Source organism: Enoplosus armatus, chromosome 24 (assembly GCF_043641665.1).
Source record: "Enoplosus armatus isolate fEnoArm2 chromosome 24, fEnoArm2.hap1, whole genome shotgun sequence".
In the NCBI taxonomy this organism is placed as follows: domain Eukaryota; kingdom Metazoa; phylum Chordata; class Actinopteri; order Centrarchiformes; family Enoplosidae; genus Enoplosus; species Enoplosus armatus.
Window position 1 is genome coordinate 9095569 of NC_092203.1, and position 14595 is coordinate 9110163.

At 45.7% G+C, this 14595-nt stretch overlaps 1 protein-coding gene across 1 annotated transcript in view; it reads left to right on the forward strand.

The window, feature by feature from the left end:
* The window catches only part of LOC139306702 (protein unc-80 homolog), a 35325-nt gene that overhangs the window by 5146 nt on the left and 15584 nt on the right, over positions 1 to 14595 (forward strand). Inside the window, exons 8-27 of the mRNA XM_070930649.1 lie at positions 1032 to 1305; positions 1414 to 1548; positions 1864 to 2080; positions 2689 to 2829; positions 3636 to 3904; positions 4197 to 4541; positions 4647 to 4778; positions 5219 to 5366; positions 7087 to 7137; positions 7641 to 7789; positions 8809 to 8972; positions 9578 to 9676; positions 9890 to 10098; positions 11608 to 11714; positions 11879 to 12053; positions 13150 to 13322; positions 13437 to 13649; positions 13736 to 13871; positions 14038 to 14171; positions 14367 to 14544. Coding sequence (XP_070786750.1) covers positions 1032 to 1305; positions 1414 to 1548; positions 1864 to 2080; positions 2689 to 2829; positions 3636 to 3904; positions 4197 to 4541; positions 4647 to 4778; positions 5219 to 5366; positions 7087 to 7137; positions 7641 to 7789; positions 8809 to 8972; positions 9578 to 9676; positions 9890 to 10098; positions 11608 to 11714; positions 11879 to 12053; positions 13150 to 13322; positions 13437 to 13649; positions 13736 to 13871; positions 14038 to 14171; positions 14367 to 14544 — 3449 coding nt within the window. The remainder of the gene's footprint in view (positions 1 to 1031; positions 1306 to 1413; positions 1549 to 1863; positions 2081 to 2688; positions 2830 to 3635; positions 3905 to 4196; positions 4542 to 4646; positions 4779 to 5218; positions 5367 to 7086; positions 7138 to 7640; positions 7790 to 8808; positions 8973 to 9577; positions 9677 to 9889; positions 10099 to 11607; positions 11715 to 11878; positions 12054 to 13149; positions 13323 to 13436; positions 13650 to 13735; positions 13872 to 14037; positions 14172 to 14366; positions 14545 to 14595) is intronic.

Below are 14595 nucleotides of genomic sequence, written 5' to 3' on the forward strand. Positions count from 1 at the left end.
GGGGCTGGGCCGCTGCCTCTCTCCGAGGGCCTGGGGTGGCTGTCGTCTCCGTGGCAACCTGACACAACAGCAGCAGGCGGAGTGTGTGTGTGTGTGTGTGTGTGTGTGTGTGTGTTGGCTAGACAGTGAAACATGATACAGCCTCCCTCTGCTGTCCGCTCTCAAAGTGATTCATGTAGATATCGACCATCTCTTCCTGCTCCATTTATTACAACGTCCAAGATTAAATGCCTTCCTCTGTCTCTCTCTTCCTCTCTCATGGTATCAATATGTTTCTCCACAGCGTGCGGCGCTCTATACGCTCTGCAGCTCACCAGCAGCTGACCTTCATTCCAGCTTATTTATAGTGGACTCACGTAGGCTTAGGCTCCCTCTCTCCCTGCTGCTCTCCCAATGATGCTGGAGGGGGGCTCTGCCCTTGTTTACCATCCTCCTTTGATGCATTATTAATGAAGCAGTGTGGCGGGAGTTGATGACAGGCTACTGTAACAGGAAAGACCGTGACATAGTGTAATTGTTGTGTGGCAGTACTGGAAATGCACAAAACACTGATGATCCCTAATTTAGCTCTTGATTAGTCAGATTTCTATGTCGCTGACACGTCCTTTCAGTATCTCTTGATTGCTAAAATAATAGAGATTTAAGCACGAGACGTTACTTTCGGGAAGTTAGGCCACCATAATTTGGCATGTCAGTAATTGAGGGATGAATATGTTTGAAAGCTTGGCACTACAGTTCCCATAATGCCTTGGGTGATGGTTACACCAGTTAGCTGTGGGCTGCACCTGAGCCTGTTTTTTAGTGTATATTTATTCATATAGTGGTAATTCTGCACCATAGAAAAGTCATGCTGCGTTAGCTACTGGCAGTCCCTGTTGGATGTACAAACAACAATCAACTGGACTTTTGTTATTAAAGAAAAGTTTCTGTGATCCTTTTCAACTGAGTTATGTCTCAGTGAAGAAGGGAGTGGGTTTGTGATACAAAAGAGCTACACTAGTAAAAACAAGCTTGTCTCTTCCCTCTTCAAGGACATCAGCCCCTGCCGGCCTGCCGACCTCCCTGTCCCAAAGAGCGCGTTACGCCACTTACTTTGACGTGGCAGTGCTGCGCTGCCTGCTGCAGCCACACTGGACTGAGGAGGGCGTGCACTGGGCCTTGATGTACTACCTGCAGCGCCTGAGGCAGATCCTGGAGGAGAGACCCGAACGCACCCCAGAGCCTTTGGTCACGCCGCTGCCACGCCCGCGCAGCAGCTCCATGGTAGCTGCCACGCCTTCCCTGGTCAACACCCACAAGACTCAGGTAGTGGCAGGAGGACTCATGTGTCTTTATACAAAACTTAAACTACAGAAGCTGCTGACAGATGCTCATGCTGCACTGACCGTCTGTACCCTCTGCTGTGTCTCTCAGGATATGAGTCTGAAATGCAATGAAGAGGGAAAATCTCTGAGCACGGAGACGTTTGCAAAGGTTTCTCTGACCAACCTCCGTCGACAGGCAGTCCCTGACCTCGCCTCTGACCTCGGCATGAACATCTTCAAGAAGGTCGGAGCCAGACATCCAGATGGGCCCCTGTCCATGCTGACATGCTAATTTCATCCTTCGCAGATTAAAGTCAGATAAGCAATGTATACTGGATCAGGACAAGGAAGGCAGGGTTAGCTAGGCCACAAGTCCAAAATGTGCAAAATTGATTACCTTCCATTGACTTTTGTCTAACATAGTATGTTTCGAGTAAGTTCACTTTATATAGAAGACAAAAAAATAACGAAAGATACGCATTTGCATTAGAAAAGTATGCAGGACTGACGGGGTTGTGGTTCTTACTGGGAGTCCCTTCTCCTCCTGTTGGTGTTTCAGTTTAAGAACCGACGTGAGGACCGTGAGAGAAAGGGCTCCATCCCCTTCCATCACACAGGGAAGAAGCGTCAGCGTCGCATGGGGGTTCCTTTCCTGCTCCACGAGGACCACCTGGACGTCTCGCCTACCCGCAGCACCTTCTCCTTCGGGAGCTTCTCCGGCCTCGGGGACGACCGGCGGGCTCTGGACCGCGGGGGCTGGCAGGCCACCATCATGGGTAAGCAGAGTGCTGCTCATCATGAGAATAGATTGTATGCCACCAATTCGCAGTCTTCCTCTCCCTCAAGCTTTCATTTGGTGAGTCAGAGGATTCTGGATCTGGCTGTCAGCTAGTGAATTAGGTCAGTTCATTAACATTGGTATTCCTTATTAGCTCTCACTGAGAAGTGTGATTAAAATTTGCTCAAGGCACAAAGACATTTTTTATTATTATTATCCAGAGTTAGTGACTTTTTAAAGCCTCCTTTCATTGAACCCAGTGCCCCCCTTCACCCTACTGTTGTATATCCTCTTAGCTTAGCTGCTTCAAATGATCTCCACTCCACGGAAGAAGAAAGAAATATTCTAAAAATGCCCAATAGATGCAGGAAAAATGCAGCAACAGCTATCATACCTTTGTAATCTGCTGCTTTAACCTGCAGTTGAAGCTTTAACACAGTATATTTTAAAATATTTCCTCAGTAGGAAACATGAGCATGAAGGTTGTTGCACAAAAGCAGCATCTAATGTAATAATTTCTTCAAAATCAGTCAGCTGGCATTTTTATGTGTGTGTGTGTGTGTTTGATTCAACCTGATTATATTCATCTGTGGCAACACTTTCCAGGCAAATTCACACGGAGGGGCAGCACAGACACAGCTGCAGACGCCGACAGCCTGAGCGCCAAACACTCTCATTCCCACCACTCTCTGCTCAGAGACATGCCCGACCACTCCAACAGCCACAGCGATAACACCGTCAAGGAGGGTAAGGAGGAGCCAGAATCCATCTTAAGACCACGACCAGCTGAGAGCCATAAAATTCCCAAATAATGCAGCGCTTGAAGGAGTTTCTTAAACATGAACAGCTTTGCAGACGCACTCTATTATGATCTGTCAACTTTATCTATTATTCGCACAGTTTGAAAGACCCCATATGGTAGCCATTTCTGATAAGAAATAAAAAGTAAAGTCAGCATTCAGCGGTGATTAAGGTCAAAACCAAGATGATAGAAAATGCTCCGTGCAGCGTGCAAGAGTGATATCAAACATTCACCTTTTTATGAAAACTACAATCACATTAATGTCCATCAGCTCCAGTAAACACCAGACGCTGCTGGCCCCTCTGAGGCCTGCCTGCAGAGCAGAAATAGGACAGGATTATATAACAGTAATATTCCTGTGACAATGCTAATTTACACACAAATAACAGTGCTGGCTTTAGATGCACACTGTGTCACATGCATGTTATTAGGTTTACTGGGAACAAAAGAGTTGATTCTGATATGATACATGCTGTCTGTCAAGTACACATTGATAAAGACACATTTACACAACTTTTGACAATCGCTTATTCTTAATATTGTTCCTATATTTTAGAAATATGGACAAGATCTGCAAGTTTGCAGACAACTGCACTCTTGTTTTCTTGCACTAGGCACTTAAATTAGGTTATTAAACCCTAATAACTTTAGGGTTTCCAGACTCTATAGGGTTAATTTGTCAGCAAATTGGAAATATATAGAAAAGAGATCACAATGCATGACAACATTTATCCAACTGTACTTCACACAGTTCGATCTCAGATCTCCACCATTACCATGGCGGCGTTCAACACCACGGTGGCGTCCTTCAACGTTGGCTACGCCGACTTCTTCACCGAGCACATGAAGAAACTCTGTAACCCGGTCGCTGTCCCCGAGATGCCCGTGGAGCCTCTGGCCTGCGCCAACCTGCCGCGCAGCTTCACCGACTCCTGCATCAACTACTCCTGTCTGGAGGAAGGGGAGAACATCGAGGGGACCAATAACTTTGTGCTGAAGAACGGCATGTTGGACCTCACTGTGAGTGCTCATTGAATGAAACCCACAGTAAATGATCCCGGTGGGCAAATGCAGTTAATGGAAGTTACTGGCCTTCTGCCACTCTACTAACCAACAACGACACCAGAGGGGATCCAAACTGAAAGTGATGCTTTCCTTTCTCAGTCTCGGTCCTGCAAATGTCTGCTTTCCTTCAACTTGTTGCTAGCTCATGAAGCCTTTCCTCTTTGTCTCTGTCCCAAACACGTTGCTGTGGGTTCTTGTAATGGGTTTAAACAATTTCTCGCCTATTTCCCTCCCCGTTTCATTTCAGGCTGTCTTGCGGGCCCTCTATGCCGTCCTCAGCCACGACATCAGCTCCAGGATCTGCGACGTGGCCCTCAACATCATCGACTGCCTGCTGCAGCTGGGCGTGGTGCCCGGCATGGGCAAGAAACTGTCCAAGCCCGACAACAAGGAGAATCAGGAGGCGCGAGCCAAAGACCCGGCCGGGCAGGCCCTCGGAGGAGGCGCCCAGGGAGGCGGGGCGGTCCCGGGGGCAGGAGCAGGTGGAGGGGGAGATGGAGGCGGAGGTGGAGGAGGAGGAGGGGGAAGTGGTGGAGGGAGTGGGCAGGGGAGCAAGGACGATGTGAAGAATAACAAGGATAATGATAAAAAGGTGTGTTCTTACTGCATTTTACAAACTTGGCAGGTATCGAAACACATCTGCATAAAAACTCCTGTGTGTTCATGTTTGTGTCCTTCACTCCGTCACCACGAACAGGAAGAGGGCTCCGGCTTCAGCACCCACCGTCTGGCCCTGACCATGCTGATAAAGATAGTCAAGTCTCTGGGCTGTGCCTACGGCTGTGGCGAGGGACACCGCGGGTTGTCCGGAGATCGCCTCAGGATGCAGGTCGGGACTCTCTACCTTTACGCACCCTCCACAAATCAGCACAGTTTGTGATGCCTGACATATATTCGTTTTCTATTAATTATTAACCGTATTGCTCCTTTGGTGTGATAAAAGTTTCATGAAACTGAAATGAATCCTGGAAGGGTGCTGGGCTGAGCTTCTAACTTCACTGCGAAGCAGCTGCAGTTCTATTTCAATGCTGATCAATATTTAGTATTATTAGATTAAGTTGTTTAGCAGAAATAAGATGCGCTTAAAATCTCGACAGCTGATATCTTTCATGAGAATCAATGAAAAGTGATGAAAATAGCATATCCTGCAAAGAAAGCCATTTTATTTTTTGAAACAAACCAGGCCAGCTTCCAAAACATTGCTTCATGTAAATCTTTCATCATGCAGAGTGGCAGAATTTATCCTGCTCCAATTTTCTCTCCTTTCAGGCCCAGAACTGCCTGACCAGCCTTTACAAGCTGGACAAGCTGCAGTTTCGACAGACAATGCGCGAGTACGTCAACAAAGACTCTCTCAATAACATTGTGGACTTCCTGCATGCACTGCTGGGCTTCTGCATGGAGCCCATTACTGACAGTAAGTATGTGGTGTGAGTGAGTGGGACCAGATGCAGATGGTGACACACTAAAAATATGCATATGCGCTGATAGCAAATGAACAAATAGGGTGCATTAGGGTTTGACCACCATTGGTTTTGAATGCTGATATGATTCAGGTTAGGAGGGATGCAGCAAAAACTCAGTATTCTGTGCAGTAAGGCTGCAACTAACAACAATTATTAATTGTTTGGTACAAACAAAGTGTCAAAACAAGTAAACAAGACTAAGAGTCCACAGCCGAGCTAGCAGCTCTGTGAGGCTGTATTTAGGCACAGCAGTCAGCAAGCTTACATGCTCACAATGACACTGCTTACATGTTTAACATTTAACATTTAATGTTAAAATGCTCATCATCTTAGTTTAGTGTGTTAGCAGGCTAACACTTGTTAATTATTGCTTTGCTTTGGTCATAACCAAATACCTGCAAAACTATCAACATCCCCATCTCCCTCAGCTTTACTGTGTGTTTCGTGCTAATTAGCAAATGTTAGCAGGCTAAACTAAACTGGCTGGTGAACATGCTAATATTATACCTGCGTAACATCAGCATGATAATTGTCACAGTGAGCATGTTGTCAGCCACTTAAACCAAACTAATGGACAAATGGACATTTTCACCTGATGACGGCGAAGTTATTGTGCCAGTTATTATCTGGGCCACATGTCATGGCAATCTGTCTAGTTGTGCTTGAGAAATTTCAGTCTGGACCAAAGTGATGGACCGACCAACCAACTGACATCGCTATGCCTAGAGCCCCACCGCTAGCTTGGCTACAAATTACCATCACAATTTCCTATATATCAGTGATTAAGTTTCATTTTTAGGGCGTAAAAACAGTCCAAAATGATTCACTTTGCAATGATATAAAACTCAAGAAAGCAGCAGATCTTCACAGTGGAGTGAATCTCTTCTCGATAAATAATTGATTTTCAAAATAGTTCAGCACTCCTGTGCAGATGTTTACACTTTTATGCTTATTGTACAATTATAACCATTCGAATCTATATCACACTCAAAGGTCTAATGTGGGTGCTACATTACAGAGTAGTATAAAATATAAAATCATGAATTCTTCAACACTTAATCACATTCTAGTGTGGTTGACAAAGCTGAATTGCACTGCCGCTGTCTCACTCCGCACTTCGACTTTGCATTCCAGCGCTATCTCTGTTTATATATCTGTTTTTTCCCTCTCCTCCTTCCACTTGTCTCTGCTTGTCCGTGTCCCTTTTCGTCCTCCTCCTCCTGCTTCCATCTTCCCTCTTTTTCTTCATCCACCTCAACGAGCCGAATCCTACCTTCCTTACTCACTCATCCATTCTGTACACTTGCCAATCCAAAGCTTTGCCCATTACATCTCTGCTCAATCAGTGGCTTTATTGCTGAGCATTGAGACACATTGTACATGCCAATTCAGTTTTGCACTGAAAGTATTTTATACACGCTAACCACGATACTGTGCAATTGGCAAGTTGCTGAACCGATGAGTGTTTTTAATTCTGAAAGTGAACAGGGCACCTTGTTTAGTTTTTTGGTGTGTGTGTGTGTGTTATTTTTGTGCGTGGCAGTCTGCGTGTGTGCGTCTCGAGTTCGCCTCCGTCCGGAGGTGGGGTGCCACGTCCTTTCTGACGCTGCGTACATGTCTGTGCTGGCCTGATTGTCAATCAACTTGTGCCCCGCCTCTTTTCTCTTGCAGAGTACGGCAGTGCAGGTGAGAGGTCCAGGAGGGCGAAAAAAAGAAACATCGGTAGATACACATGATCAATAATCAATAACAGTCAATAATATTAGCAATAAGATGAATATACTCACCCGATCAGACCCTTCCCTAGGCACCGCTTCCATCGCTGCACCCCTCACTCTCTCCGAAAGTGACAAAACTCGCCTGCAACTCCAAAATTCAGACTTGTATGATTAAATCTGGTATTCATAGAGCTTATATATTTTCTGCATAGGCAATCAGTTTCATCTAACTGGACCAAGAGAATAAGCACGACTGTATGTTTTTATAGCAGGCCTTAGTCACTTGCATGTATTCCTTATCCCCTACCCAGAATCCTTTTCAGTTTGCTTCTCCCCCATATGCTTTATGAACCCTTTTCCTTTGCCCCACCTCCCCCTTCCTTCCCTGTTGTACGGGCTCAATGTTTTAAACTCAAGCTGGTCAGCTGTCAATAATGTTCTCCCCCTGCTGACTAAACCACCCCCTGTGTGATCCGCGGTCTCTCCCGCCTCCCTGTTTGCTTCCAGACAAGGCGGGCTTCGGGAACAACTTCACCACGGGGGACAACAAGTCCGTGGCTCAGACTATGGAGGCGGTGGTGGTGGGCTGCATGTTCAAGTCCCTTATCACCCGCTGCGCCTCCACCACGCACGAGCTGCACAGCCCCGAGAACCTGGTGAGCGGTGTGTGAAATCATCTGTCGGTCTGTCTCTGTGATTCAGTCTGTGCTCCTCCTGTTGGTTGTGCTCCCATTAGATTCAGACACTCATATTTCTTTTTGCAGGATGTTGCAGTTGAATTATTAATGGCTCATTTTCTACTGAGCCCAAAGAACCATCGCTTACGCTGCCGCTGTTAATGCCTTGTCATACACGATGAATTGGTCTTAAAGACATTAACTTGAGCTATTCTCAGTTCTTTGCCAGAACAGATCAAATCTTTGCTGGAAATGAATTGTAAATGGTGTCAACTGATCCGTATAATAAGCGACCTTGAGAAGACGACATGCTGTGTATATTTGTCCTCCAACTGATGCTCACACCGTCTACTTGTTTTTAACATGCAGAGTATCTCCGAGTGCTCAAAGCTCAAAGCTCACAGGCAGCTTCTCTGTGAGGCAGTCTTACCTTTCACGGAGTAATAATAACTCGCCTTTTGTGTCTCACATGAAGACTGCTGAGCGTCTCATCTAAGACATAAATCTTTGTATTTAAGGACAAGGCAAGCTCGTCCAAATGAGGGCTACTTACGGACGATATTTTGCAAAAGACATTCTCTTCAGTCCAACTTAAATAGTGCATGCATTCCTGGTAAGTCTATGTGGATCACTCTAAGAGCACTGAAGTGCCATGACCACTCTGTGGTACATAGAAAGCCTCAAGGCTGGCATGACTGGTGCACGTTGGCGGAAGATGACACACTTTTCATGGCACAGAATCAGAGGCCACCCACTCACAAGCTGGAGCTGGTGTCTTGACAAACTCCAGCATGTTTATATACACCACCCGTTTCTGCATATATGTACATGTGCAAACATACACACAGTTTAATGCGAACTGCAAAGCGATATCCGCCTCATTCTAGGTCCTAGCAGTCAATTTTATTTGTTTCTTTTTGTTCCTCTGACACACTTTCTCCTTCGCACACGACTCGACTCACACACTCTGACTTGTTTGCCGCCTTCTTCCTTCCCAGGGTCTGTACTGCGACATCCGCCAGCTGGTGCAGTTCATCAAGGAGGCCCACGGAAATGTGTTCCGCAGGGTGGCACTGAGCGCGCTCCTGGACAGCGCCGAGAAGGTCACCACCACCAAGAAACCTGAGGAGAAGGAAGAGACCAAACAGCCCGGACCCAGGAGGTACTGGCCAATCAGTGGCCTGAAATGGTCTCGATGAAATCACGTCCAATCGTAAACTAGTAAAAGTGAAATCTACAATACCCCTATTAAGTGGTAACCAAACATTTCTCATCCAATCACAGTGATTGCACAGTTGGTTGCAAAAGATCTTACTTCCTCCTTTTCTGACAAATCAAACGCTTCTCATCACTGCTGGCTGTTTTTATTTCTTTTCTGTTCTTTCTGTCCTGTCTGCATCTGTTTTTCTTGCTTGAGTGACTGATTTAATTGTTCTTATTTTCAAAATAATGTGGCTGTAGCAAACAGGGGCAGCCCTGCCAGGAGGCATCGAAACTATTTTGGCCTCATCATGTGACCAGAGTAGATATATATATAAAGATATATACAGTATAGTAACAGGAGATTAGTTAGCCAAACATTTAAAGCTTCAATGACTCTCCTGGAGTTCCCATCACAGCAAAATCTCACTGAATAATTAACTCTTCAGGTTTTCATGGGGAATCACACGGTTCAGGCTTCGCTGCGTCAGGAGAGTTTGGTTGGTGTCTCAAGTCTGTGTGTTGGTGTGTGTGTGTGTGTGTGTGTGTGTGTGTGTACGCGCGCAGGTCAGAGGCAGGTGTGTCCGGGGAGAAGGGTCAGGTGTCCAGTGCTGCAGATGAGTGTCGCAGCTACATCTCCAGCAGACCCCCCCAGACACCCGAACAGTGAGTGTCCACCTCACAGCATCTCCATTATAGCACCATCTATGTCGAGGCCAGCTGCCATTTCTCTGCTCAAAATAGGAAAACTCGTCCTGTTGCCCCCTCTGCCCCTAAACATTGAATTTACGCTAAAAGATACACAAACTTATTAAAGTTTTTATCCTCGTGTAAACCTTGAAATCCGACCCCCCCTTCACTCCCTCTCTGTACCTTCAGTGATGAACAGATCCCGGGTGCTCTGCTTGGCAGGAAGGACTTTTGGAGGAAGATGTTCAAGTCGCAGAGTGCCGCCAGTGACACCAGCAGCCAATCAGAACAGGACACCTCAGAGTGCACCACCGCCCACTCCGGCACCACCACTGACCGGCGCTCCCGCTCCAGATCCCGTCGCATTTCACTTCGCAAGAAACTGAAGCTGCCAATAGGTGAGAGCAGATATCATGCAACAAGTCTACCTCTCATTAGACACTCAACCTCAAAAAATTCTACATTTTTTGAAAGCACAAAGCCTCAAAACTTTTATCGTTTTGTAACGAGAGTGCATGTAAAAGTGCTTCAATTCATTTGGTTCAGAATCATTTAGACTAATCTGCACATTTTGATAGTAAACTTCAAAGAGTTACCTTTCAGAAGAGACCAGGATCATGACTGGTTTTCAAGAACAGTAACTAATGTGTTTTGGGAAGGTCATTTTTGGCAAAAATCCTCAAATTTAGCAAAATGCCAATTAGACCAAATGAAAAATAAACTAAATAAATTTGGTATTATTCTTGGCTAAGTGTCAAATGTTTCCACCTAACAAGTGATGTGACTACAAACTCACTTAAGCTAAATATAATTTCAGTGCCTAACAAAGCTTCCAAATCATTGTTTTTTTATATCAGGTCTGGTACCAGTATGTTTTTCCATGACCATACCTCATTGCATTTTTTGTCACCTTGAAATTCACTCTAACATGATGCGTTTTGTGCGTCTGACATTGGAACACAAGTCACTTCATGTCTTCGGTCTGTTTTGTGTTCCTTTTTGTGCCTCAGCATGCCGTGGGACTGTCCGCCTACCACTCACTCTCTCTGTCTTACGTATGTGGATGTGGAACCATCTTCATACACAGTATTTGTGTCTGTTATGTCTGTTTTGTGTTGGTCATCTCTCCCAATGTGCACGCTGCTCCAGACCCGGGTCAAATTGTGTTTGCAAATGGTATCGATGGATGGAGGGTGCTCTCTGGCAAATACTGTCCTGCAAAGGCAAACACAGGAACAGCCAGCTACACAGCTAAGCTTTTGTGCAAATATTGTGCAATTAGTTAGCTAAGTCACATATTAAAATGTGTTTAGTTGTCGATTCATTCATTACATTGGTTTTCATATAAATATTGACGTTAGGCGGGCAGACAAGGAGCAAAACAGAGACACATTTATTCTCTATGAACTATGTAGATAATCAAAATAAAGTTTATTTTCTAAAACAAACTCGTACAAAAGGACGAGACAGCTTACTGTATTTTCCCTGAAGATGCAGTACCTGCATTTTGGAGGTATCATGTAGGTTTTTAGGATAAAATGATAATAACATGAAGGCATTTCAACCTTTGAAAACTGGTGTTACTGCTCTCTGCCTTTATAGGCCAGTATGCTTCACTCCTGCAGAGCACTTCTGTGCTGCACAAAGTGTGAAAGTGTATTTGCAAATGCCGCTCAACCGGGGTCTTTTGTGCTCTTTTAAAAAAGTGACAAAAGTTGGTTTTTGTATCATTTCTGAATGAACTTCTGTGAAGTCTGTGAAGCCTTGAATGTGTGTGACCGTACAATAACGCTGAGGGAATGCTCTGCTCTACCCGTGTGTGTGTGTGTGTGTGTGCTTCATAACCCAGTGTGTACAGTACAGTGTTTGTTGTTCACGTACATTTGTTTGTATTGACTCGTCTCCAGGCAACTGGCTGAAGCGCTCCTCTCTTTCTGGGCTGACTGACGGTGTCGAGGACCTGCTGGATATCAGCTCGGTGGATCGACTCTCCTTCATACGTCAGAGTTCAAAGGTCGGGGAGGGGGGGTTAACAGCTACCGTAACGCTGACCACTCACTGCCAATATTATAGTGTTTCTCCACCAGAATGTATATTTATACTTTGCTATTTTGTAGTACAAGTTGCCAGTTGATTCGGCCTGATCATGGCTGTCTTCTGTGTGCGTTTGCGTCTCAGGTGAAGTTCACCAGTGCGGTGAAGCTGTCAGAAGGGGGCGCCGTGGGGCCGGAGTTCGCCAGGGACGAGGAGGAGAATTTCTTCAAGCGGCTCGGTAAATGGAGGTCTGGCAGGAGGAATCCATCCAAGCTTCACCACACAGAAGAGAAAGATGGTAGACCTCCCCCACCCCGGGGTGCCCCTTGCCCACCCACGCCCCATCGTTCTTTGTCTATTTCTCGCCCTCTTCCTGTCCCCGCCTCTGTTTGTCCGTGTGGTGTCCTGTCTTGTCTTGTCTCACCTCGCAACTCGTGGTCCGTTCTCCTCCACCATTCTCCATGTCAGCTCCGCCTGCTCCACTCTGTTAGCCTGAATGTGCTTTCAACCCATCAGAGTCTCTAGTTTGTGAGAATACACTTTGAATTTCCTTGACTTTTGGAAACACGCGTTTCTGTACATTTCGGAAGATTCAGATGTGTTGAAATTCCACTTCTTCATTAGGAGTAGACTCGGGTCACAAATGGCTTGAGATTGTGTGTTTTTGTCCTCCAAAGGCAACCTTGAGTTGTTTGCATTTATCAAATCGATACTTGATTTTGGCGTAACAGTGAAAAACACTGTGTGTTGCATTGCCAAGTGCCTACATTCCCGTCCTGCACGTCCTGTTCTCTTCAGCGATGAACCCCTTCCTCTGTCTTTCACTTCATGGTGGAAAGAGAGGAAAGGAGGCGTGTGGGAATAACTCATATCTATGAAACCATCTTTCTACTGTAGAGCGTCTTTCTGTGCTATGTGAAGCATGACGCTGTCAGTGCTCTCTCTGTCTCTTCTGTGGTGACGTCTGGTGGTATTTTCCAATGCCTGAGTTTCAGTGAAGCGATAAAACAGAATATTAAACATACAGCTTTCTTCTGTGCGGCTACGGTGACACTTGTCATTTCAATGTGATTTATTAGATCCCGTTATAAGAAATATATTGTATAAGAGCTGAAAATGGCCTTGGCCATCAAATCTGCATAACTACTCTCCATTTTCTAAATTGAAAATCCAAGTGTAACCGCTGCCGATGGCTGTGTGTCCATCTCTCACTCAGCTTCATTTGTTGGTGGCTCTTCAGTGCTTTTTGTTAAATGTCCTGGATGGTGATGTTGCTTCTTGCAATGTCTACATGTAATCTTCAGTGCAGTCTTTACGATTACCCCCCCAAATATGCTTGTTTTCAACACTTCACTTGTTCTGCTATGCTTCTCCTCTTCTCTCTCCTCTTGTTCTTTGTCCTTACTCTCCTTCAGGACCCCACGGTTTTCAGGAGCGTCTGGCAGCCAGTCAGGAGGCCATGAAGAACAAGAATGTGGTGAATTTGGGCGCCATTCGACAGGGCATGAAACGCTTCCAGTTCCTCCTGAACTGCTGCGAGCCGGGAACCATACCCGACGCCTCCATCCTTGCTGCTGCTCTGGACCTGGTATGTTTTAGAATACATTTCCACACTCCTTGTATTTTTCATGTGTGTAAACAAGTCACCTTTGGCTGTTTCATGTCCTCAAAAGCTACCACATCTACTTTCTGGTTCTTCCAGGAAGCTCCAGTCGTGGCCCGGGCCTCCCTCTTCCTCGAATGCGCCCGATTTGTGCACCGCTGCAACCGTGGCAACTGGCCGGAGTGGATGAAGGGCCACCACGTAAATATCACCAAGAGAGGCCTGTCCAGGGGTCGATCACCGATTGTGGGCAACAAGAGAAACCAGAAACTCCAGTGGAACGCTGCTAAACATTTCTGCCAGTGGGGAGACGTGAGTAAAAGCATCTTAATTATCTAGGGTGACTATTTTATCATTAACTGTAATAATGTGATTCTTTATGTGTTTTATCCTCTCAGGCGATCGGCACAAGGCTCAGCGAACTCTGTCACTCTGACAGCGAGAGCCCTGCAAACATCCTGGGTTACATTTTTGATGAGGAGACCAAGCGGAGAATGAGAAAAGAAGACGAGGAAGAGGACTATTTAGATGACAGTGAGTCAGAAGACTGTTTAATGCCTTAACAACACGTGGTTTTATCATTTATTTGTTTTTTACAGAAGAATCTGACTAACTAATCTAAATTGTTGAAGTTAAACAAAGAAACATTTTGTTTGTTCTAACCACATTGTTTTATTTCTTATCAATCCCCATCACAAAGACACAGTCAATCCTACGAAGTGCGGCTGTCCCTTTGCTCTGAAGATGGCTGCCTGCCAGCTGTTGTTGGAAATCACCACTTTCCTGCGAGAAACTTTTCCCTGCTTACCACGGCCGCGCACTGAACCCCTCGTGGTCAGTTTTCTCTTGTCACTGTCCAGCTGTTGGTCATCATTAAACAACTTAATGTATCTTGAAACTTAAGGATTCTGTGAGGATGTTTGGTCATTGTCTCAGTAAATACTAACAGCACTAAGAAATGAAAATAGAATATGTTAATATACAGAAAAATGTCAAATTAACTGGAAACATGTAAAATACCTGCTGCAGGATCTGGACAGCTGCCGCCTGCGTCTGGACCCGGAGCTCGGTCGCCATCGCTACGAGAGGAAGATCAGCTTCGCGGGCATCCTTGATGACGAGGACGGACACGATTCGCTCAACAGCAGCAGCCACACGCTGAAGTCTGACACCACCTGCGATGACAAGAAGACACCGGAAGCTCAAGGTGAGGTCTGGTGTCACGCAGACTCTGCCTTTTGCTTTGCTACTGGCCTGT